Consider the following 23,133-nt stretch of genomic DNA (forward strand, 5'->3'; position numbering starts at 1 on the left):
GGTAAATGCATTTATTTCTTTATGTATTCCATTGATGCCCTGCATTTCTTAGGGACCAAGCTCTTGTTAACCAGGGAGGATGTTGTGGAGAAAATAAATCTGACAGACAAAATGGGGGCTGCACCTTTCCCCTTCCGCTGCCCCCACCCCCACTGTCTTTTGGACGTGACCGGGGTCAAGCCCAGTTCACCTCTTTGCCTAGTCCCTGTCAGACCCAAACTGACCGTCCCTGCCCCCAGATGACACCCCCTGCAGTCCCATCTAACCGAGGAACATTGGGAGCCTGGCACAGGCGCAGCCCTAACCGCAAGGGAGTTGCAACATAGTACAGGTTGTCCTCACTTAATAACCATTCTTTTAGTGACAGTTCAGATTTATGTCAGTGCTGAAAAACCAATTCATGACCGGTCCTCACACTTAAGACTGTCGCGGCATCCCTGTGGTCATGTGACCATGATTTGGGTGCTTGCCAACTGGTTCGCATTTATGACCATTGCAGTGTCCTGTGGTCACATGGTAGCCATTTGAGACCTTCCTGGCTGGCTTCTGGCAAGGAAAATCAATGGGGAACAGTGTGATTTGTTTAACGACCGTGTGATTCGCTTAATGCCCATGGTCTTTCACTTAACAGCCACTGCAAAAAAGGTTGTAAAATCAGGTCGGATTTGCTTAATGACCGCTTTGCTTAGCAACTGAAATTCTGGTCCCAGTTGTGGTCATTAAGCGAGGACTGCCTGTAACCAGGCGAGAATCCCCAACGTTCCATCCTCCGTCAGGGACACGCCCCCCATTGTCTCAACGTTCTGCCCACAATGGCTCCTGGAAGGGCCGTTTCGCCAAACCGCAGAAATAGTCCCGGGTACCCGGACAAGGACCTGCAGCTTCCCCAAACCGGCCAGCCAATCAGATCCCTAGGATCGCCGGCCTTGTAGCCCTCCCCGCCTACCAAAATCTTTGTTTTCCCACTGTTTGGGGTCCCCCTTTTCTTGCAAAGCAGGCGCCCCGTAAGCGTGGGTCTTCTGCTGCTGTGCTCCTTCTTCAGGCCAAATCCATGATGGAGGATACCTTTTTAGGGTCCCCCCCTTCCATGGCAGGCGCCCGTGGTCCTCAGGCCCATTGCAAAATCGCTGATGGTTCTGCGGAACAGAGCATCCCCTCCCTCAAGGAGGCCGTGACCGCCGGCCTGGAGTCCAAAGGCTGATTCTCCGATCTGTGGGGATATCAGGTCCTCCAGACCGCTCGAATGTGTACGTTTGGCCCAAATCCTGCCTTGGATATGTGGAAATGAGTTGGCAGGATCAATGCATTGCCTTTTACAGTGGGTGGGGGTGGGGGGGCAGGGTGATGGAATGCCTAGCCATTAGGGGTTGTAAACCAGGGTTAATGAGGGCTTTGGTGAGCTCAGCCAACAGGTGTAATCAGTGAACGATAGCACAGTCTGATAGGTGGCCCCGGTCCCGGGGTGCAAACTCCAGAACGTTGGATTTCAGCTTCTCAAACTTTCTGGTTCGCACTCGGCCTCCTGAGTGAACCCAGTCAATCCCTGTGTGTGCTCAAATCATGGTTTAGCTGCCCAGAGTCACAGGTTTGAGACGGGCAGCAATATAAATTGAATGAATGAACAAACAAACAAACAAACAAATAAAATGGTTTAACACCAAGCCACGCATGGAGAGCAATTTCCTCAAGCAGTGACCTGTCGGAGGGCCGTGGAACCGTCTGCCACTGCGTTCCTTGACCTGGTGCGAATCTGCAGGCCGGGTGGTCCCTGGGCATGGCTGCTGTGCCTGCATCGGAGTCTTGCCGTGAGTCGGCTGGGCTGAGGCCCCACCCAACCCAGGATTGCCAGGTGGCAAGGCGGCAGGGAGAGGCACCCACTGCAGCTTCTGGTCTTACATCCAGGGAACGGGCGATGGGAAGCATGTTTCCCCACGCCTTTTTTCATGTGATCTCCATCTGGCCCTCCACAGCCCTCTGATTGGGAAGTGCTGCTCTGGTGGGGAGGGCCGCAGAGGGCAGGTGGGTATAAAAGGGCCCTGCCCTGTCAGCCAGTGGGAGTTTGGAGCTGCGCCCCAGCCGGAAAGCATGGAGTGTCACATCCGACCAGCCACCAGCAGCGACTGTGAACAAATCATGAGCTACATAAAGGTGAGGCGCCTGCAGCCAGGATTCAAAACCAGGCTGGCCGGGGACCCCGGATTTTGCCTGTTCTCGGAGCCAGCAAAGGAACTGCGCTGTGCACCTGCTGAGAGGAACCTTCCACTCTTGATTATTGCTCCCGTTTGCGTGAGGAGCGAAACGCTTTCTGAATGGGCTGATGGTGTTCCAAAACAAAGGTTGGCAAGCTGGCCCCTGCTTGGCTCTGAAACAGTTCCAGATTTAGGGAAGAGAGCTGGATCAAGCCGACGGAGCCCCCCTTCCCTAAACCCGTGCGGAGCCGTAAGAAGCAGGACAGCCTCTTGCCGACGTTTTCTGGCAACGGGGAAAATAGGGAATAGAGTCTGGATTAGCAGCCACTGAAAGCGCCCTTCTCTCTGAGGGCGCCCGCTCCACTGTCAGACCTCTCCAGGTGGGTGACTGTCACTGCATCAGGTGGCACCCAGTCGCGCAGTTTGATTAAGTACCTTGCAAAAAAAACCATTCTCCCAGATCAGGGTTGCTCAACCAGGGTTCCGTGGCACCCTCAGGTTCCACGAGAGGCCACCAGGGGTTCCCTGGGAGATCACGATTGATTTAAAAAGTTATTTCAAATTTGGGCAACTTCACAACAAAGAAGTTTCCTTCATTATTTTCAGTTTAAGAACACCATGAATGCATCTGTACGGGCCTACCCAGGAAATGAATATAATTATTTTGTAACTTCCGGCCTATATTTGAGCCTGAATGTGCAGGGGTTCCCCAAGGCCTGGAAAATCTTTCCAGGGTTCCTCCAGGGTCAGAAGGTCGAGAAAGGCTGGGCTAGATCCCCCATTATACTGAGTGACCCACCAAGAGCAAGGAAGAAAGACACATCCCCAGGGGGCTTCCCCTTGCATAGCTCTTCAAGCAGCACATCTTCCCTCGGGTACCCCTGACGCACTTGGGGCTTGAAAACGGCATCAGGTGCCCCCGAGGCTCCTCCGCAGCTTCACAACATCAGGTCTGTTTTTCCCCAGGAAATCGCCACATATCATAACCTGTTGCATGAAGTCATTATAAATGCAGAAGGTAAGGACTGGTTATCAGATCCTTTGTTTGTGGAGCTCAAGGTTGCTGGTCTGCCTCCCTGTCCCACCCCACCCCACCCGCCCATTAACATTCCCTGCTGCTGGCCCTTCCCTATGGAGCAGAGGCAAGGGGCTGGGCGGGGGGGGGGGGGTTGAAGGAGGGGTATGTGTGTGCAGGATCTGAGTGGCAAAGGGCATCAGCACAGAGCCCCCCTCTGGCCTTGGGCTTAATTTAATTTAATTTAATTTAATTTAATTTAATTTAATTTAATTTAATTTAATTTAATTTAATTTAATTTAATTTAATTTAATTTAAAATTTATTGGATTTGTAAAGCCACCCAATTCGAAACGATTCTGGGTGGCGTTAAATATTAGATCAAAACAACAATTAACAAAAAATAGAAGTTGTTTGCTAAAGGCCCAGCCTTTGCAAAGGAGGCCCCTGTCTTCTTGCAGCGCACCCAGCCCGCTTGGGGCCACCCCCGTCCACCTGGGCCCTGAGGAAAAAGCCAAAAGCCGGGGCCCCTTCCCCTGGGGCAGGAGCATTCTCCATCTCTCCGCTTTGGGGCACCTGGCAAGGGCAGGGGAGGCGGCCGCCCCCTCTCTGCCCCATCAGCCCAGGAGGAGGAAGAGGCGGCTTGGGCTGTAAACGGGTGATCCGGTGCCCATCTGCAAGACAATGGGGATGTGCTCTCTCTCCCACACCCCAGTTGAGTCACCCCCGCCCTCTGCGACCCAACTCTCTTGGCCAGGCTGGCAGTGCCCAAGAGCGAAGCCAGCTGGCACCAACTGCGGGCTGTGAGCCAGTTGGGTCTAGTGGCTAAGGCGACGGGCTAGAAACCAGGAGGCAGTGAGTTCTAGTCCCGCCTTAGGCACGAAAGCCGGCTGGGTGACCTTGGGCCAGCCCCTCTTCTCTCAGCCCAGCCCACCTCACAGGGTTGTTGTTGGGGGGAAAATAGGAGGAGGAAGGAGTATTGGGAATGTTCGCCGCCTTGAGATATTTATAAAAAATAATAATAAAGGCAGGATAAAAGGAAAATAAATAAACACTAAATTTGGCTCCTGTCATGAAGATGCCCACCCTCCCTGGGGAATTTCAGGTGGGGGGTGGGGGGGTGCTGGAGCCGGCTCACGAGCGCGTTCGGTTTCCTGAAATGTTGTGAGCTGCTCGAGCGCTGAGCCACAGTCATTATTCGTGTGTGTTTCCCTTGTGGGAACGAGACTGCGCTCAAAGCAAGTGTCCTCTGGTTCCTCCTCCCCGTCCCCATCCCAGATCTGAAGGCAGACGGCTTCGGCAAAGAGCCCTTCTTCAAATGTCTTCTGGCTGAACTGCCCCCAGAAAACACAGGCAAACAAGGTAAAAAACAGGCCATCCCACCGCCCCGACTTGTGCAGCCTAGCGGACTAACACTTTATTAAAGCAGTGTTTCTCAACCTGGGCAACTTTAAGATGTGCGGACTTCAACTCCCAGAATTCTGGGAGTTGAAGTCCGCACATCTTAAAGTTGCCCAGGTTGAGAAACACTGTATTAAACCATTAATGTTAGTGTATCAAAGTCTCCTTCATCAGAGGCATAGAATGTGGTCCTACAAGAGGAGTATCAGGGTTATGAATCATTGAAATGTAGAATGTAAGGGTTGGGTGGGACCTTAGAGATCATTTAGTCCAGCCCACTGCTCGATGTTATGGATGTTGCTGGTGAAGGAGAGGGGGGCCCACTCCAGGGGGAAAAACGCAGGCGCAATACTGATTCCCTTCACCTTCCTATCAAGAAATCCAGAAGAGAAAGGCCTTAGCTTCCTGGGCTGTTCTGGTAGATATTCTTCTACAATATCTCTGACAGATGGCCACCACACCTCTTCTTAAAATTTCTATTCCTGCTGGCAACTTAGCTATTTACAGGTAGTCCTCACTTAACAACCATTTGTTTAGCGATGGTTCGGACTTACGACGGTGCTGAACTGACTTGTGGCTGGTCCTCACACTTACAACCATCGCCGTGTTCCCACAATCACATGATCACAATTCAGGCGCTTGGCAACCAGTTTGCATTTACAACCCTGACAGTGTCTCATGATCGTGTGATCGCCATTTTTGACCTTCCCAGCCAGCTTCCGGCAAGCAAAATCAATGGGGAACTGCCTGATTCATTTATCGCCTGCTGCAAAAAAGGTCATAAAATCGGGTCATTCACTTAATGACCATTTCGCTTAGCAACTGAAATTCCGGTCCCAATTGTGGTTGTTAAGCGAGGACTACCTGCAACTGGATTTGATTAAAAGACGGGGAAAAAATGACGCCCAACTTCTCTTGCGCTCTGCAGAGAACATTGGCCCCGTGGAATATTGGTGACGCACCAGTATCGCAACGCCTGTGTGATCAAAGAGCGGTCCCTGACCTCGAGCGAGATTAGGCGGGAGATGGGGCGGGAAAGTGGGTAATCGTTTTTTGGGGTGGCTCGCACCCTAGAGCCCCTCCCACCAGCTTGGAATTTTATAGCCTCTTGGATTTTAGATTTACTTACTGCATTTTATAATTGTAATGTGTTTGATTTTTATGAGATTTTAACGTTTATGGCTGTAGTTTGATTTTATTGTAAACCGCCCAGAGTCCCTCTCTGGGGGGAGATGGGCGGCAATTAAATCTGAATAATAAACAAACAAATAAATAAATAATGCACCACGGATAGCTTGGGCTCAGAGAATGAGCTTTTGCACCGGTATTCCTGTCTTCGTCCCCCTTCCCCGCACTCATTGACTGAATGCAGCATTGTGGCTCTCGATACCAACTAGTGGCATTGCTGTGCTGCCAACGCAGGGCGCCCGGCTGGCTACGCTTTGTACTTCATGGGATACAGCGTCAATCACGGAAGAATGATTTACCTGGAAAACCTATACGTGGTATCAGAATTTAGAGGTGAGTGAGAGCAGGCGTTGTCCTGCACATCCACAGCTTTTAAAAACCAGTTTTTACGAGCGTTACCAATCTGATTCAAGGTAGTCCTCGACTTACAACCACAGTTGGGACTGGAACTTCTGTTGCTAAGTGAGGCAGTTGTTAAGTGAGTTGCACCTGATTTTACAACCTTTTTTGCCACGGTCATTAAGCGAATGCGGCTTCCCCCATCGACTTTGCTTGTCGGAAGCTCCCTGGGATGGTCACAAATGGTCATCACATGACCCCGCGACACTGCAACTGTCGTAAGTACAAGCCAGTTGCCGAGCACCCAAAGTTTGATCATGTGACTGTGGGGAAGCAGCAATGGTCAAAAGAGCGAGGACTGGTCTGAAGTCACTTTTTTCAGCGCTGTTGTAACTTCAAATGGTCGCTAAATTGAGGGTCGTAAGTCGAGGACTACCTGTAGTAGGATTTATTTGGTTTGCCAATTGGAGAGACTTGCTCTGTCAGTGAAGGGTGTGGGTGTGTGAGCAGAAAGAGGGCAGTAAAACTTAACTTCTCTGACTTTTGGGGGAAATGCCTATAGAAGTATTTCTCAATCTCAGCAGCTTTAATGTGTGTGGCCTTCAACTTCCCATGCTGGCTGGGGAATTCTGGGAGGTGAAGTCCACCCATCTGAAAGTCACCAAGTTTGAAGAACACACTGAGCTAGACCAAGGTTCACTCTGAGCAAAATCCAGTGTCCCCCAAGAATACGGCTGCAAAATGTTGCAGTTATTGGTTTTTTTAAAATCTAATTGGGAAGGCACTTTTGGTGCAACGCACTGACTTCATTGTGGTTTCTTCTCACCAGATAAAGGAGTTGGAAAGCAGTTACTGGCCAAAGTTGCAGAAGTAAGTTCTGAACTTAACCCTCCCAGGTTCTCTGTGGCAAAGGCATTCCAGGCTGGTGTTTACCTTTTCAGGACTTCCCCAAATGTGGCATTGTTGTCCCAGAAGGAGGCCCATCATCACCCAGGGCATGAACAACCTGTGGAACGCACTGCCGCAGGACGCAGAGATGGCCATCAATTTTGAGGGCTTTCCAAGGGGTTGAGGTTCATCCCTGGAGGACAGGTCTGCCTTATTGGCCTGGAGGACCCCATGTTACCTCTGGGTTGGGGGGCAGAAGCCCCCAAATACTGGCTGCAGGGGGAGGGTTTTGGGGGAGGGGACCACCTCCATCTCCTACTTGCGAGCACCCCAGAAACACCTGGCTGGTCACCGCGAGAAACGAAATGTGGATTCAGGCGGGCCTTGCTGTGATCTGGACTTTGCTGAGATCCAGGCTAGCTCTCTGGCGTCAATCATTTTTCATCAATCCACCCGACTGAGGATGATGGGCATTGGAGTCTGGAGGATGTCAGATTGCAGAAGGCTGTTAACTGCTGCAGCCAAAATGAGAGGTGGTCCCCATGCAGTAACAGATGGATTGGCCTCTTTAGAAGTCCTTGCTCACCTCACTTAGAGAAGGACCTAGTGGCCAAAACACACATGAAGAACCATTGGTGGGAAGCCCTTAAAGAGGGGTGAGGGTGGGGGTTGAATAAAGGAGCACCGAGGCGGCTTCCTGCTCCTGTTGGACCAGATAAGGATAACGGAGCCTGCAGCTTCAGCAGTAGTCCACCAGCTGGGGAACCCAGAGGGGACCAGCCAATTTCCTTATCGCACAGACCCACCGTGGGAAGCTGGGCTCTGGTTTAGCAATGCCACCCTCGAGCCGGGCATCCCTTTGGCAACCAAACGGCCCACATCCTTTCCTCTGGCCTTGCAGGAGGCACTCGCTGCCGGCTGCACAGGGATGAAATTCACCACGATGGAGGGGAATCGGAGGGCAAAGGAGTTCTACCTGCGGCTTGGAGCGCACGACACCACCCTGTCAGAAGACTGGCACTGCATGGAGTTTGGCAAAGAGGCCTTGCAAGGGCTCGTCCAGGGGCTGTGAGCGCCCCCACCCCAAACTCAGCCCGACTACTCCAGACCAACGCTGAGGTCGGAAAGGCCTCTAGGCCAGTGTTCCTCAACCTTGGCCCCTTGAAGACGTGTGGACTTCAACTCCCAGAATTCCCCAGCCAGCCAGCCTAACCCTAACCCTAACCCTAACCCTAACCCTAAAGTCGCCATGCTGGCTGGGGAATTCTGGGAGTTGAAGTCCACACGTCTTCAAGGGGCCAAGGTTGAGGAACACTGGAATAGGCATTAAATAAAATGAACAAATATTTTCCGGTTTGGATGCTACTCGAATCACGTACTTGATTGTAGAATTTGCAGCCAATTGGCCAGAGCTTCAGAAATCTGGGTTCTGAAGCTGGGTTCAGCCCCATACCCCCTGCTCTCAGGGTGGATCACATTTTTGTTGTTTTAAACCTAGCCCCAACATTTAACATTGTACTCACCTAAACAGAAGACTAGTTGTCCCCCCCCACACCAAATAATATACCTTTAAAAAGTGAAGGTGACATTTGGCGTCTGCTTTTTAATAAAATCTCTGAGTTGGAAAAGGTGTTCCTGATTTATTTATTTATTTGGGGCAGCTTTTGATTTCTCAGCTGTCGCTGGGCACAGCATAAATGTGCGGCCACCCGTACAAGAATTAAGAGTGCTTCTCCTCCCTCCCAAGTTACTAGTCCACAACGTTTTATTAGCGTCACGGTTCGGGATGATGGGAGTTACAATCCCAGAGCAGTGGAAGGTCATTAGATTGAGGTTGGCTGCTTATGAATTGCCAATTTCTGCGGGTCTCGCCATAGACAGACACTTCCGGACAGTCCCAAAAGACATGGCGCCCCCCATGAGTCAGACTCCCCCCCCTCCACCAAGCAGCAAACGGAGATTGAAATGGGGCATATCTTTAATTCAATTTCAGAAAGAGGTGCGCGCCTGACGGGAAGGAGGTGGCAGAAAAATAGGAACAGTTTTATATAAAAATAATAATAAAAATAAGCTAGGCTGGAAAGAAGGCACTTGGACACCAAAGTCTGTTTTGGAAAAGAGGAAAAGGGTTTCGCTCCAAAACGGGACAGTGGAAGATGTAGCCGGGGGTCTTCGGTGCGCGTTGCCCCTAGCCCAGGCAAGGCCAGCTTACGGGGGTGAGAGCCCTCAGCGCTGATGGGCGTGGGAGTCCATTCAAGTATATTCTGGGACAGAGAGGGTGCGACACCTGCTTCCAGGGGCCACGCAGAACAGCCATGCTAGCTGAGGATGATGGGAGTTGTGGTCTGCCCTGGCTGGGGCAGGCTGAATGACAGGCCTAAACCTATTTCGGGTGACTTTGGAAAGCGCAGCAGCAGATTCAGAGTCAAGAGCTGGACCGAGCAAAGCAAAGGGGCCATGATGCCTCCACCCCCCACCCCCGAGCTGGGAAGCTGCTAAAATGATAGAAAAAGGCATTAGGGCAGTGTTTCTCCGCCTTGGCTTTGCTGGCCGGGGAATTCTGGGAGTTGAAGTCCGCGCATCTTCAAGCCGCCAAGGCGGAGAAACACTGCATTAGAGCGATGAGATCTTTTCTTGGAAGGGGGCACCAGAAAGGCGGTGCAAAGTCAAGCAGCCCACGAGGCCCCAACCCAGGGCACCCCCAGGGGAAGGAGGCCGAGGTACCCCCCATCAGCAGTCGGTGGTGATCTTGGAGGAGAGATCTTGGATCCGCCGCGCACTGCAGTTCTTGCAGAGAATATGGCCGTCCAGGGGGTAGCAGCCTCGGCCCTCCCCTTCAGAAGAGAGCAGCAGCCCACACTCCTGGGGGGGCGGGGGGGAGAAAAGGAAAACCAGGTGCAACACTCAGTGTGGTTCACAAAGAGGCCAAGCCCTCCCTCGCCCGTCCACCCCGGGGGCATCTCTGTCCCTGCTTGCACCTCCCTTCCGGACCCCGAGGAGGGCCGGCCCATCACTCACCTCGCATTTGTAGCAGCTGATGTGAAAGCTGCGGTCGAGGGCCACGATCCTCACGGTCTCCTCCTGCCCCGGCTCGGGCATGATGGCATTTCCGCACACGGAACATCGGGGGGCAAATTTCCTACGGAGACGGGGGGGAATAGACATGGCAGCGGCCTTTCCGCGCCTGGCACCTCCCAGATGATTTGGGCCCCTGGCTCCCATCCTCTCCAGCCAGCAGCATGCCTGCCCTGCTGGCTGGGGATGATGGCAGGTGCAGCTGGCGCTGGGCAGAGCAAAGGATGCCCTTTCGGCCCCCCGTGCCACCCGCTGAGCCCGAACGGATGGGAGTCCTGGCCTCACCGGTGGAAATCTTCGATGCAGTGGATCTGGCTGGTGGCGTCGACCGTGAAGGGGATGCCGTCCAGGCAGCGGTGGCAGACGACGCAGGTGAAGCACTGGGGGTGGTAGGCCTTGCCCATGGCCCGCAGGATCCGATCCATGATGGGCTTTGAGCACATGGAACACTTCTCCAGGGTCACCTGGCGGGGGCGAGGGGCCGGGGAGTTAGATTAAAAGAAAAAAACGCATGCTCTCCTCTCTCTTGCCAAGTGACTACCAGATCCCAGGATCCTGCAGTCCTGTCTGCATCCGTGGCTTGGCTCGCTTGTTTGACTCGTCTGAAGCCACTTGCCTCACGGGACAGCGGGGACTTGGCAAGCACATCAGTTTGCCAGTTTCCCAGGAAGCTGCTTCCCATTTTGGGACAGAGAGGGAGGATCAGGGGAAACAGGGCGGCCTTCCTGCCCTGCGGACTCTTCCCCAAAGCCACAGTCCCCAGATTAGACACCAGGGGGCGCCAAACTCGAAGTGGCAGAGCAGTGTTTTTCAAACTTGGCAACTTGAAGGTGGGTGGACTTCAACTCCCAGCATAGCTGGCTGGGGAATTCTGGGAGTTGAAGTCCACCCACCTTCAAGTTGCCAAGTTTGAAAAACACTGAGTTAGAAGCAAGCGGCTGAAATCTGGGGCCCCCAGGCTCCTTTGAACCCCTTGCACCCGCTTCCTAGCCCTGCTCACTCACAATATAGCAGGATTCACAGTAGGACCGGCGGTCGATGGCATAGAACGGCTGTCCCCGGAGGTGGCAGCGGCAGGTGGCACAAGTGAAGCACTCGACGTGGAAGACTTGGTCCATGGCCACGCAACCCGTGCCGTCGCCCACCACGTTCTCCCCGCACTGAGCGCAGCGGCCTGCATGCATGCGGGTCAGGAGCAAGAGCTTGATTTTTACATAACAACAGGAAACACGCAAGAACCGGCTCAAAAATTCCACCCCTCCATGCACCAGAGCTGAGCTGGACCAAGCGCCCGCCTCCCCCCGCTTCCGAATCAGAAGGACCAGGCGGCATCTCAAACAGCAGGAGAGGAAGCCAAGCAGAGCTCCCTCATTGCTACGCTGCCCAGCAGCTGCATTTCAAGATAGACTGCTCCTGAACACGGAGGCTCCATTTCAAACACCCCACCCGGCGGCCCCCTCTGTATTTAAAAAACTAAACTAAACTAAATTCTAAGGTTCAGAAACCCACCAAAATATTCTGCAGTTGGAGGATTGTTCAAGTCGTAGATAAGTTTCTTCGTAAGCCGATCTAACTCCTCTTCTGGGCGGCATGGGGGAGGCTGCGGGAAAGAGAGGGAAGACTGGAGAAATGGCCGTCCCTTCTGGACAGCTCCTGAGCATGGGCAGAATACTATCCCCTTCTCTGCCAGCAACTTCCCCCAGCATGGGGGAATTTATGCAACAAATAAATATGTATTGACCATCTGGGTCATATCTGTCAGCCTTCCCAGGCAGACCAGGCAGGAAACAAGACCAGATGAGCTAATTCTACTTTATTGTAAGGCTACATTGACAGAATCTGGCAAGTCTGGAAGTATAATTCTCCCTCCGCCTCCTTTACAGCCCGAGAAACCGGGGAGGGTCCCTTCTGAGCCTCTTTCTCCGCCCTTTATGCCGCTGCGGGGTCGGCCCCCTCTTACCTGACCGTTCCCTCGGCAGCGTCTCTTCCCCGTCTCCCAAGGTCACCCCCACATGCCATTACAATATCCTCCCACCCGTGGGTTGCCAAGAAGAGCAGGACGCCCTCAAGAGGGATCACCCTGGCCTGGAATGGGCTTCCGGGACCCCCACTGGCGTTATGGGTCTCAGAACCTCCCCTCTGTCCTGCCTACACAATGTTGCAGAAAGCCTCTTGCTACACCCTGGTCCACCTGACCTGCAACGTCCAGGGAGTGTCAGCTGGAGGGGAAAACCTTGCTCTGAAGCCCCTTCCCAGGAACAACCCCCCCGCCCTCTCCTTCCCCATCCCCAACAACAGCGAATGTTACCTGATGCGGAAACCTCAGCCCCCCACTGCTGGAGGGAACCTGGGGCACAGCCAACTCGTCCTTCCCAGCTTTCGCCAATCCGGCCTGGAACTGGCCCAGCGGCGCCCCCAGCCTGGCCTGCCCTGCAGGGCCGGTGTAGAATTCCCCCTCGCCCAGCCTCCGGCCATAGGAGGGTGGCTCCGGATACCAAGGCTCGGCCTCGTGGGGGCGGGCCCGGGACCCCGGCTCGGAGGCGTGCTGCGGGGGAGGCTTCATCCCATACCCCAGCCGGGGGGAGGGGGGGCCGTAGGCCGGCTCGGCCCTGCGCCTGGGCTGGTTGTGGCCCACCACCGGCTTGGCCACCTTCACCTGGACGCTGAAGGGGGGCCCAGCCGAGGAGGACGCCGTGGCATACGAGGCCGGCATCGGCTGAGGGTACGGCTTGGGTGCCGGGGGCCCCCGGTGGTACCCGTAGGAATCCCCCAGGCCAGGCGGGCCGTACTGGCAGGGCAGCACCGGGGCAGCAGGATAAGCAGACCCAGAGGCTGGCGGACCGCCATAGGGCAGCCCTTTGGCCTCAGGCTTGGAGGGCAAGAAGCTGCCAGGGAGGCTGGGTCTGGGGGCGCCAGGCTGCAGCGGAAGAGCCGGATATGGCAGGGGTTCCGTGCTCTGCAATAAAGTGGGTAACCCCGGTCAGGGTCCAGCCAGGGCAGATGGGGGATGTGCATGCACATGCGCCCCTCGCCGTCCCCCAGCCCTCCGGCTTCCTCACCGGTCGCTCGCCCCGGCGGTGTTGACTGCTCTCCATATCTGCCAACATGCTGGTGAGAGAGTCTATCTGGATGTCGATGCTGGTGGGGCCGAGAACCTGTCCCTGCTCCGGGGAGTCCCCCTGCTGGAGGGACAAATGGGGAGGGAAGGCAAGGTGGGGGGGCCCTCCGGGTCGGAGGAAGTCAGCAGACCCGTGCCGGGCTGATCTGGGCTTCTGTAATGGGAGGGTTCCTCCCCCCGTGCTACCCTCCGGGCCAGAAGGGCTGCCCCTGTTGAACCTCAGCCTGCCCTGCTGTTGCAGAAGGCTGAGGCGTAACAGGGCTGAATTGTAATGCAAACAGAGGTAGGGAGAAGTTGGCTTCCCTGTCCAGCCCCTCCCAGGCCTGGTGGGACCGCAACCCCCAGAATGCCCCTGGATGCTGGCAAGGGCTCTGGGAGTTGCATTCTCAAGCGTGCCGGAGGGCACCAGGTTGGAGAAGAGCAGCGCTTGCCCCTGCCCCACATCCCCAAAGCCAGGTCCCCAGGCCTGGGGCTGCCTCCCCCCAGCAGCACTGCCCAGACCACACCAAGCCTGGCGGGGTCTCCCTCCAACCCCGGGCTCTCTTACCTGCAGGGGGTAGCCAGGCAGTGAGGCACTGCCCCAGGAGCCCCTGGATCCTCGCTCGCCTGCGGAGGAGTAGGGGGTCTCCACAGCAGCGTCCTGAGGAAGCAATGTGGGGCCTGGTGGAGAGAGGGAAGCAGGGGAGCGCTTCAAGCCCAGGGGAGGGCCGAGGGCGGGATCCTGGGCCCTCTAACTGTTATGAACTACAACTCCCAGACCCCCCTGCCTGCCCACCCAGTGGCAAGGCCTGCTGGGAACTGTAGTAAAATGAGACCCAGAAGCCTGCTTGGGATTTTACAATACCCAAAAACGGGCAGTAGAAAAAAAACACAAAAAACACATTGATGGGGTGCACACAAGACAGTAGAGGCAGTCCTCGACTTACAACCACAGTTGGGACCGGAACTTCCATCACTAAGCGAGGCGGTCATTAAGTGAGCCGCACCCAATTGTATGACCATTTTTGCTGCGACCGTTAAGCGAATGCAGCTTCCCCCATTGACTCTGCTTGTCGGAAGCACCCCGAGAGGTCACAAATTTTGATCACGTGATCGCAGGGGACGCTGCGGTGGTCGTAAGTGCAAGAACCGTGACTTCAAACGGTCGCTAAATGGATGGAGACATGACTGGTATGCTCACATCACGTTCACAGGCTGTGCCCAAAGCCACGGGGACTGTTCTGGGCACATATGAGGGCCTGGTTCCCCAACACGTCAAGGGCAGAGGCTGAGTCGCTTAAGCTTAAACCTGGGTCAACAGAACGCAAGTATGGTGCTCCCTTCACACAAGGGCCTAGTTCACCAGCCTTGTAAAGAGAATGGTGGAGTTCCCCAAACACAGTGAACCCCAGCTTCCTAGCCCTGTGCTTCAACTGGGCGTAGCACGCTGCACGAATCCCGATGCAGAGTTTGTCCCTGCAGGGGGGGAGCGAAAGAAGACCTGAGAGCATCTCCCTGCGAGCTCAGCCCCTCCCCGAGCAATTCGTAGCACCCCAGTGATGCGCGGCCCCACCAGACATGCAACTCTCATGCCACAGCTGGCGTTGTTCCTGCAGTTCAGAGCAGGGAAGTTTACCTTCCGGCGCAGGGAAGTCCCACTGCCTTGGAGACCGGGACAGGCTTGCCTCCCTCGACCGATGCTTCTCGCAGCTACAGGCCAGCGGTTGAAGGGGGACCCCCATTCTCAGCTTCCTGCGGGCCTGTTCCCCCTGCCCTGACTTCTCCTTGATAAAGGAGCAACTAGGAGCCTACCTCACAGGGTTGTCAGCAGCATTTTGGAACACTGGTCAGTGGAGAAGGAGCAAAACCAGGCTCCATCAGAGCCCCCCCCCGCCCCGAAGTGCATCCCTTTCTGCAGAAGGGCCTTCCCGAAATACACACGGCTCCTGAGATTACCTGGCAGAGGGGGCTGGTCCCGGGAAGGGGGCCCCGCTGAGCTCATTGCTCCATTGGTCTGCTGAGATCGGTGGGTGGGTCTGGGGGCCGCAGGGACCGAGGCAAAGCTCTTCTGGGCCTTGCAGACGGCTGGAGCAGAAATGGTGATGTCCGGCTGCCCCAGGACCCCCACGTGCTTTGGGGGCAGCCAGGTGGGGCCGGACATGCCGAGGGAAGCTAGATTTGGGGAGGGGCAGAGCCAAAAATTCAGGTCAACATTTGAATGGACCAGAATAGCTGCGCTTTCCTGGCCAATCCCTAATTTCCCCCCCTTTTTCGGAAGCCCTAATTTGCACCAGTATGTGAATCAATTAAGAGTTTAAGCTGAACCCCCATATCATGGATAGGCCCCAAAGCTGCAAACAAACCACACGCCATATTTTACCCATCGTGGTAAGCCATTATCAAGCCATGACTTCAAACAATTTTACTGCCTTAAAGCAAACCATATTTTTACCATGAATTTAAATATCACCCAAGCCCTAAAGATTCAATAAGCCACAAGGCTTTGTGTGAATCCATAATTGGGAGTAATCTGCAGACACGAAGTTACCCCCTCACCCTGCCAGATTCACACAAAGGCCACCCTGGCTTTGCAAATCTGGGGTAACCTCCCCCCACTTTGGTGCAGCCCCAGCTCCATCTGAAAAAAGTCAATCAAAATGTTCCACAAAATGGATTCACACATTGTTTCATGCTATGGTTTCCTTAACTGTGATTTGACAAACAAGCTACAATTCCTGGCATTCATCTGCACATGAAGCCACAAATCATGGTTTACCAAGACGAGGTCTGGGTTCCCTTAGGACTAGACAAGCTGCTTTGTAACCTAGCCAAGGTAGGGTTTGGCCCCGCGCACGGTGCCAGCTCAGGCAACCGAGTTAATTCAGTAAATCGGTGTTTTTCAAACTTGGCAACTTTAAGATGGGTGGACTTCAACTCCCAGGATTCCCCGGCCAGCCGGGAGCTGAAGTCTTAAAGTTGCCGAGGTTGACAAACACCGCAGTAAACCCTGTTCCAATTAACCACGGCTTTGCAGACCTCCGGCGTGTGCCACGGGGACGTCACGTCTGGCACGACACCATCGGGCAAAGTACACCTGAGCCCACGGAGCGCCGCGATCCCGCGCGGATGCAGCCGGGGACGGCTCGACCACCGGGCGGCGCGGCTCGGATCGCGAGCGCCCTCCAAGCAGCGCCCCTGCCGCCCCGACGCTGCCAGGCAGCCTTCCCCAACCCGTCGCCCTCCAGGCGCGCCGGTCCGGGTCCTCGGCCGCCAGTCCGGGCTCCGCGGCGCAGACAGCGGCAAGGGCTGCACGGCTCGCCCGGCGTTCAGACGGGGCGCGGGGCACTCTGCACGTGCTCGGAGGCAGCCGGTCCTTCCGCCTGGCTGCGCCCCCGGCCGCGCTCCCGCCCCGCGGCCCCGCCCCATCCCTCCCGGGGGGCTCGGTGCGGGCCGGGGGGCGGCCCCCTCCCGGCCCAGCTGGAGCGAGGCAGCGGGCTCGACGGCAGCAGCCCCCTCCCGAGGCGGGCTAAGCCCCCCGCCCCGAGGCGGCGGCGGCGGCGGCGGCGGCGGCGGCAGGTCCTGCCCCGAGGGGCGCGGCCGAAGCCCCCGGCGCTGCCCCCGCCTCACCTGCTCCGGCGGCGCCCGCGCGGACGCTTCCCCCGCGACTTTCCCCGCCGGACGCCGCAAGGAAACTTCTCCTAATGGACCCCCGGGTGACGTCACCGCATTCCACGGCGTCACGTGGAGCCTGGGAATTCCTGCCACTTCCGGTGGGGGGGTGGGCGGGGGGCGGCCGCGGGGGCGCGGGTGGGGGGAGGGGCGCCCGCCGGCTCTCCGCGCCCCACCTGGCGCTCTCCACAGGTGGGACTATAGTGCCCATGCTCCCCAGCCCAGCGTGGCCAAAACCTAGGGGATGAAGTCTCGCTCTGCGGGGAGAACTGCGCTGGGCCCCTTCTTGGGTCCGGCCGGGCTCCGGGAGAAGATGCGCGCCTTCCCGCCGGGGCAGGCTGGGCTGGTGGCGGGGGTCCCCGCCAGTCCCCTCGGACCTGGACCCCCAGCTGCGGATCCTGGGATCCTGGGGGCGGAGGGGGGGCGGCCGGGAGAGGTGCTGGCGGGGGGGGGCGAGATGCACGGCTGTTTCTCCCAAACCCCACTGGCACCGCCCTTGGGGGACCGAGGCCGAATTGCACGGGCGAGAGGGGGCAGGGTGTGCCACCCGCTTTGTTTCATCACCCTGCAAGCTGCTGCCTGCCTGCGTGTGCGTGTGCGTGTGCGTTTGTGTGTCTGGAATCTGTCTTTGCTCTGTCGGATCCACAAGGGGGTCATTTCTAACCCACCCCCAGGATGGAGGGCAAATTTGCAAGGGGGGTTGGACCCTCCTTTTCTCCCCCCTGGGGAAGTTCTGATCCTCCTCCCTCCCCCAGATCCTGGGTCTTCAGGCTGAGATCAGGCGCGTAGCTTGGAATCCGGGCATGCGCAGAGTGCCGGAAGACCACCGTAACTCTGAATTGGGAGATTTAAAGGGGCTTGGAGCCCAATCATGCTCGCTTATGCTCTGGCCCTTCTCATGATCCGTCTGAGCGCATGGCCCTGCACATGGGCGCGTTCGCGGCCTTATCAGTTGAATGCCTTCCTTATCGCTCTTGGCAGGAGCTCAGCCTTTTAACAGACACTCAGAGATCTAAGCCCGAGGCGTTGTCGTGTCGTCGGTGTCCCCGCTGCCTCACCTCCTGCCCATGGGACTAATGGTGTTGCATAGTGGTTACTGCACCCACTGGGTCACCAGAGAAGGTGAAGGAGGGCCCCGCCACGCTCTGGAGAAGGGCATGGGCTCAGATCCCTGACGCCTGTTCCCCTGCCACATGGCACTGCCCCGGCGAACTCTCCTTGGGTTCAGAGGCAGCCTCTCTGTCTGCAGTCGCCTTCTCTGGGGTTTCTGCTTGCCCAGAGAGTGCGCGCACCAACACCCACCACGCCCTTCTGGCTCTGTGAAATCTGAACTCTAAATAGCATGCAAGCTCCGAATTGGCAGAGCGCTGCGGTCGTTGTTGCTGATCCAGATTGGCAAAGCTTCCCTGCCCCCAGTGCTCTGTGGCTGAAAGATCTCCGTCCCCCGCTTTCAGACTCCATTTTGGGGGGCGGGGTATATCTGCTGGACTCTGCACATGGACCCGCACGTGCATGCACCCCTCTAAGAAGCCTGGCTTCTAGGGGGACCCAGCACACTACCATTTTGGCCTAACCCAGCAAGGCAGTTCTGTGATCACTGAGAATGGGGCCTCCATGTTCAGGAGCAGTGTACCCCTGAATGTCAGCTGCTGAGAACAGGGCCAGGAGTTCCCCCAGGGTTGGCCGTGGTTGGAAAATGGATCCCGAGTTTTCAGTCCCGGTTGGCCTGCTCCAGCTGCATTCCTCCAACAATAATAATAATAAGAGAAATGTATTGCCCACCCAAATCCTATGGACTCTGGGCAGCGTGCAAACCTAAGAAAAAAACAAAAACAGCTAAAAACGTGAGATCAAACAGACAGCCCAGACTAAACCGATCTAATAAACAACAAACTCAACCAAATAAAACGGGGGCCATTAAATAAATAATAAACATCAACCCCAGGCCTGGGACCAAAACCAAGTTTGGGCTGGAAGCAAGGAAGTCCCTTGTGGGTGCGGGGTTTAGGCGTGTTCAGATGGCCAACTGACTGCCCCCCCCCCACCCCCAGGCCGGCTTGATCGTCTGGTAGGCAAGCAGGCAGGAGTCATCGAATGAAGGCGGTTTGTTGTTTATTCATTCAGTCGCTTCCGACTCTTTGTGACTTCACGGACCAGCCCAGGCCAGAGCTTCCTGTCGGTCGTCAACACCCCCAGCTCCCCCAGGGACGAGTCCGTCACCTCTAGAACATCATCCATCCACCTTGCCCTCGGTCGGCCCCTCTTCCTTTTGCCCTCCACTCTCCCTAGCATCAGCATCTTCTCCAGGGTGTCCTGTCTTCTCATTATGTGGCCAAAGTACTTCAGTTTTGCTTTTAATATCATTCCCTCAAGTGAGCAGTCTGGCTTTATTTCCTGGAGTATGGACTGGTTTGGTCTTCTTGCAGTCCAAGACACTTAATTAAATTCAATTAATTAATTAATTAATTAAACCAGATTAACTGGGCTGCCAGGCTTGGGCCTGCAACTCCCCAGTTGCCAGCCGGCCCAGCCGGGGTTGTTCCCCTGCCTTCAGAGGAGGAAAGGCAATAAAAGTCCTTAGCGAAATCACGGCTGCCGTCTGCCGGCATTCCCTCCCTGGGCCGCCTTTAAAAGCTGCCTGAGTTCCTTGGTGGACTGGATTCCAACCGGTTGCGTTTCCTGCTGGCCCTTTCATGCAGCTTTTTGGAACCTCAGGGCCTTTCCTGGCAGGAGGAAAAGAAGCTGTTCAGTAGGGCTCATCACAAGCTATACCAGGCATTAAAATGGAGCCTGGAGCCACTACTCACCATTGGTTAAAATTGCTGGGCTAAAAGGCAGCGCTGGGATTTTTCTTATTTTAAGGCCTGGCCCACCCCTTGCTTTCTTTCCTCCTAACTTCTGGCACTGCTGTTGAAAGTGGAATCCACCCCGGGCTTTGGCTAGAAAACCACTGAGCCTGTCTTTGCTTGCTTGCTGTTTCTTAGAAAATCCGGCTTTTTCCTTGCAAAATGCCCAACTGTTTCCCGTGGCCTCTGATTTTCCCAGCTTGCAGGGTGAGGCTCTGCTCTCAGGTGTTTTATCCACAGCCCGCTGAAAATCACACTTGGGTGGGTGCCGGCCGAGAGCTGACTCAGAAGCTAACAGTGCTCTTGTGGGACTGCAAGCCAGGATAATTTAACTAGGTTTATTGAATAAGCCACAATTGGCTGGGTTTGCGCAACACATTAAACTATCATTTGCAAACCACACCAGGCTGGCTGCCCATTAAACCCCAACCAACTCAAATCACATTTTGGGCTCCCATGCCCGCTAAAATGATAAATAAATGTGCAGAAACTCCCAAGTGAAACGAATGGGATTGGGCATGGTTTACCCCTTTTAAGACTTAATTTTTAATCTGTTCTATCACGCGTATTCTCCAACTCTGTGGGACAGTGAGTGTCCGCGGCAGTTTTGCACAGAGCAAATGAAAGCCCACAGAGAGTATGGATGGTGTTCCTGCTTTGGTGCACCAACCTGATCAGCTTTTAAAAATGGTGACACCCCCCCCACTCCAGGCCCCCATCCCTCTAAATCACTCATGTCCCCTGTGCAGTTCTGGCTGAGCGTGTCGTGCAAACTCTGTCCACAGGTTTGAAATGGAACTGAGGCATTGCAGAAAGGTGGCAAAGGAAATGCACTCCCCTTTTCCCACTTCACAACCGCTTCTGCGATTTAGATTTAGATTTAGATTTAGAGGGGTCCTAAAGGGGAGGTTTAGAAAGACTTTGTATTCCTAGGTGCAAAGATTACTGCAGATGCTGACCGCAGTCAGGAAATCAGAAGACGCTTCATCCTTGGGAGAAGAGCAATGACAAATCTCGATCAAATAGTCAAGAGCAGAGACCTCACACTGACAACAAAGGCCCGCATAGTTAAAGCAATGGTGTTCCCCGTAGTGACATATGGCTGCGAGAGCTGGACCATAAGGAAGGCTGAGCGAAGGAAGATCGATGCTTTTGAACTGTGGTGTTGGAGGAAAATCCTGAGAGTGCCTTGGACTGCAAGAAGATCGAACCAGTCCATCCTCCAGGAAATAAAGCCAGACTGCTCACTTGAGGGAATGATATTAAAGGCCAAACTGAAATACTTTGGCCACATAATGAGAAGACAGGACACCCTGGAGAAGATGCTGATGCTGGGGAGAGTGGAAGGCAAAAGGAAGAGGGGCCGACCAAGGGCAAGATGGATGGATGATATTCTAGAGGTGACGGACTCGTCCCTGGGGGAGCTGGGGGCGTTGACGACGGACAGGAAGCTCTGGCCTGGGCTGGTCCATGGAGTCACGAAGAGTCGGAGGCGACTGAACGAACAAACAACAACAAAGGGGAGGTTGGGGCACAGCAACCTTTCCTGATGTGGACATTGCAGGAGGAGAGCGGTGGCAAAAAAATGAGGGGCCAGGAAGCACCTTTTCCAACGAACCAATTTTATTGAAAGGCAGAAGCTTTCGTGAGCTGCAACCGCAGCTCACGAAAGCTTCTGCCTTTTAATAAAAATTGGTTCGTCAGAAGAGGTGCAACAGATTCCTGATCTCCTGAAGTGGGGATGCCAGGCAAGGAGCAGATGAAGGAGGGGGAAAGATGATCCCGTTTGCTGCCCAGGGCATGAAAAACAAAGAGGAATAATCTCAGCCAAGTCAAGTGTGCCTCGAGGGAGAACTCTGGGTTGCTTTGTTCGATGAGCCATCGGTTTGTTTCCCTGGCTGTGCACCGTATCCTCAGGAGCCTTCTCCAACACCGAAGTTCAAAAGCGTCCATGCTCTTCCTCCCCTGCTTCTTCAGAGTCCAACTTTTGCTCCCATAGTGTCATGAGTATGGATGGTGAGCAGGAGGGGGCCCCTATCCAGGGGGGAAAGCGCATGCGCAGTTTAGAGGCTTTGAACTGTCCTTCAAAGAAACTCAGAAGAGATCTGCCCTGAGTTTGGGGTTTATCTGTCTGGGTTTCCCATGCTCCTTCAGTTTGGTAGGATTTTCTGCCTACTGGAGCAGTTAATAAACACTAGAGACTAATTCCTTGTCTCAGCATGATTTTTTGCTTAAGTCGGGACACATAGTGTGTCCCAGGGAATACCGTTGCCTGCATGATTCTGATCTTTGTAGGTACAGGCAGTCCTCACCTAACACCCATTTGTTTAGTGACAGTTTGGACTTACGACGGTGCTGAAAAAACCAACTTATGACCGTCCTCACACTTACAACTGTTGCAGCGTCCCTGTGGTCACGTGATCACAATTTGAGCACTTGGCAACCAGTTCGTATTTATTTATTTTTATTTATTTATAAATTTATTCACTGCTCATCTCTCCCCAACAGGGGGACTCTGGGCGGCTTACAATAAAACAAGATTAAAATATAAAACCATTACAATTAAAATGGTTTTTTAATTGTAAACTGGCATTTATGACCGCCGCAGCATCCCGTGGTCACATGATTGCCATTTTCGACCGTCCGGGCCGGCTTCTGGCAAGCAAAATCAGTGGGGGACCGCGTGATTCGCTTAATGACCATGTGGTCCACTTAATGCTTGTGGTGATTCACTTCACAACCGCCACAAAAAAGACCGTAAAATCGGGTCAGATTCACCTAATGATTGCTTTGCTTAGTAACTGAAATTACGATCGCAATTGTGGTCGTTAAGCAAGGACTACCTGTACAGACACATCAGAACATCTGAATATCTTTTCCGTTTTGACGGCAGTATCGCGGCTGCATTCTAAACTTTTTTTACCATAACCTGCGGACACCCCATATGGAATTCTTTTCTCACCTGCCCCAAATTTATTTCCTAAACCAGTGTTTCTCCACCTTGGCACCTTGAAGAGGTGTGGACTTCAACTCCCAGAATTCCCCAGCCAGCCACCTTGGCACCTTGAAGAGGTGTGGACTTCAACTTCCAGAATTCCCCAGCCAGCCTTGCTGGCTGGGGAATTCTGGGAGTTGAAGTCCACACCTCTTCAAGGTGCCAAAGTGGAGAAACACTGTCCTAAATTGTTAAAACCAGCATGAGTAGGGCTGGTGGGAGGAAGAGGGGGTGGATGATGCTCCGAGGCACCTCGTCTTCTTGATGATTTCATATATTCCAGGCCCAAGTTAGTCAAAGACAAAGGGGTTCCGGTGGAAGCAGCAAACTTTCCCACCCCTTAAATTTCTTCTTTGGGAACTGCCCAAAACACGGTGCCAAATGACCAGGAAGCTGGGGGGCAGGAAATAAATGCTGTCATGCAAGCAGGTG

General features: G+C 54.6%; 2 protein-coding genes across 2 annotated transcripts; one reads left to right on the forward strand and one right to left on the reverse strand.

The window, feature by feature from the left end:
- Nucleotides 1-2,035: 2,035 nt before the first annotated feature.
- Nucleotides 2,036-8,107, forward strand: LOC134495976 (thialysine N-epsilon-acetyltransferase-like). Its single transcript, XM_063301687.1, has 6 exons — nt 2,036-2,148; nt 3,156-3,207; nt 4,482-4,565; nt 6,027-6,125; nt 6,961-7,001; nt 7,921-8,107. The coding sequence occupies exons 1-6, from the start codon at nt 2,086-2,088 to the stop codon at nt 8,089-8,091; spliced, it is 510 nt and encodes a 169-aa protein (XP_063157757.1). The 5' UTR covers nt 2,036-2,085; the 3' UTR covers nt 8,092-8,107.
- A 930-nt stretch (nt 8,108-9,037) lies between these two features.
- TRIP6 (thyroid hormone receptor interactor 6) lies at nt 9,038-16,882 on the reverse strand. The gene is made up of 10 exons (XM_063301681.1): nt 16,819-16,882; nt 15,148-15,363; nt 13,760-13,872; nt 13,154-13,276; nt 12,403-13,050; nt 11,604-11,694; nt 11,099-11,268; nt 10,380-10,558; nt 10,038-10,158; nt 9,038-9,881 (listed from the first exon to the last, which is right to left on the reverse strand). The coding sequence occupies exons 2-10, from the start codon at nt 15,350-15,352 to the stop codon at nt 9,750-9,752; spliced, it is 1,782 nt and encodes a 593-aa protein (XP_063157751.1). The 5' UTR covers nt 15,353-15,363; nt 16,819-16,882; the 3' UTR covers nt 9,038-9,749.
- Between the last annotated feature and the right edge of the window lie 6,251 nt (nt 16,883-23,133).

This window comes from Candoia aspera, chromosome 4, assembly GCF_035149785.1.
Source record: "Candoia aspera isolate rCanAsp1 chromosome 4, rCanAsp1.hap2, whole genome shotgun sequence".
NCBI lineage: Eukaryota > Metazoa > Chordata > Lepidosauria > Squamata > Boidae > Candoia > Candoia aspera.

Bases quoted from the DNA above. Each gene is read 5' to 3' on its own strand.
- LOC134495976 (XM_063301687.1), top strand. From the start codon at position 2,086: ATGGAGTGTCACATCCGACCAGCCACCAGCAGCGACTGTGAACAAATC. The intron at 4,566-6,026 runs GTAAAAAACAGG...CTGCCAACGCAG, and splicing joins AGAAAACACAGGCAAACAAG to GGCGCCCGGCTGGCTACGCT. The intron at 7,002-7,920 runs GTAAGTTCTGAA...CTGGCCTTGCAG, and splicing joins TACTGGCCAAAGTTGCAGAA to GAGGCACTCGCTGCCGGCTG.
- TRIP6 (XM_063301681.1), bottom strand. From the start codon at position 15,352: ATGTCCGGCCCCACCTGGCTGCCCCCAAAGCACGTGGGGGTCCTGGGG. The intron at 13,873-15,147 runs GTAATCTCAGGA...TCTCTCCACCAG, and splicing joins GGACCAGCCCCCTCTGCCAG to GCCCCACATTGCTTCCTCAG. The intron at 13,277-13,759 runs GTAAGAGAGCCC...TTGTCCCTCCAG, and splicing joins TGCCTGGCTACCCCCTGCAG to CAGGGGGACTCCCCGGAGCA.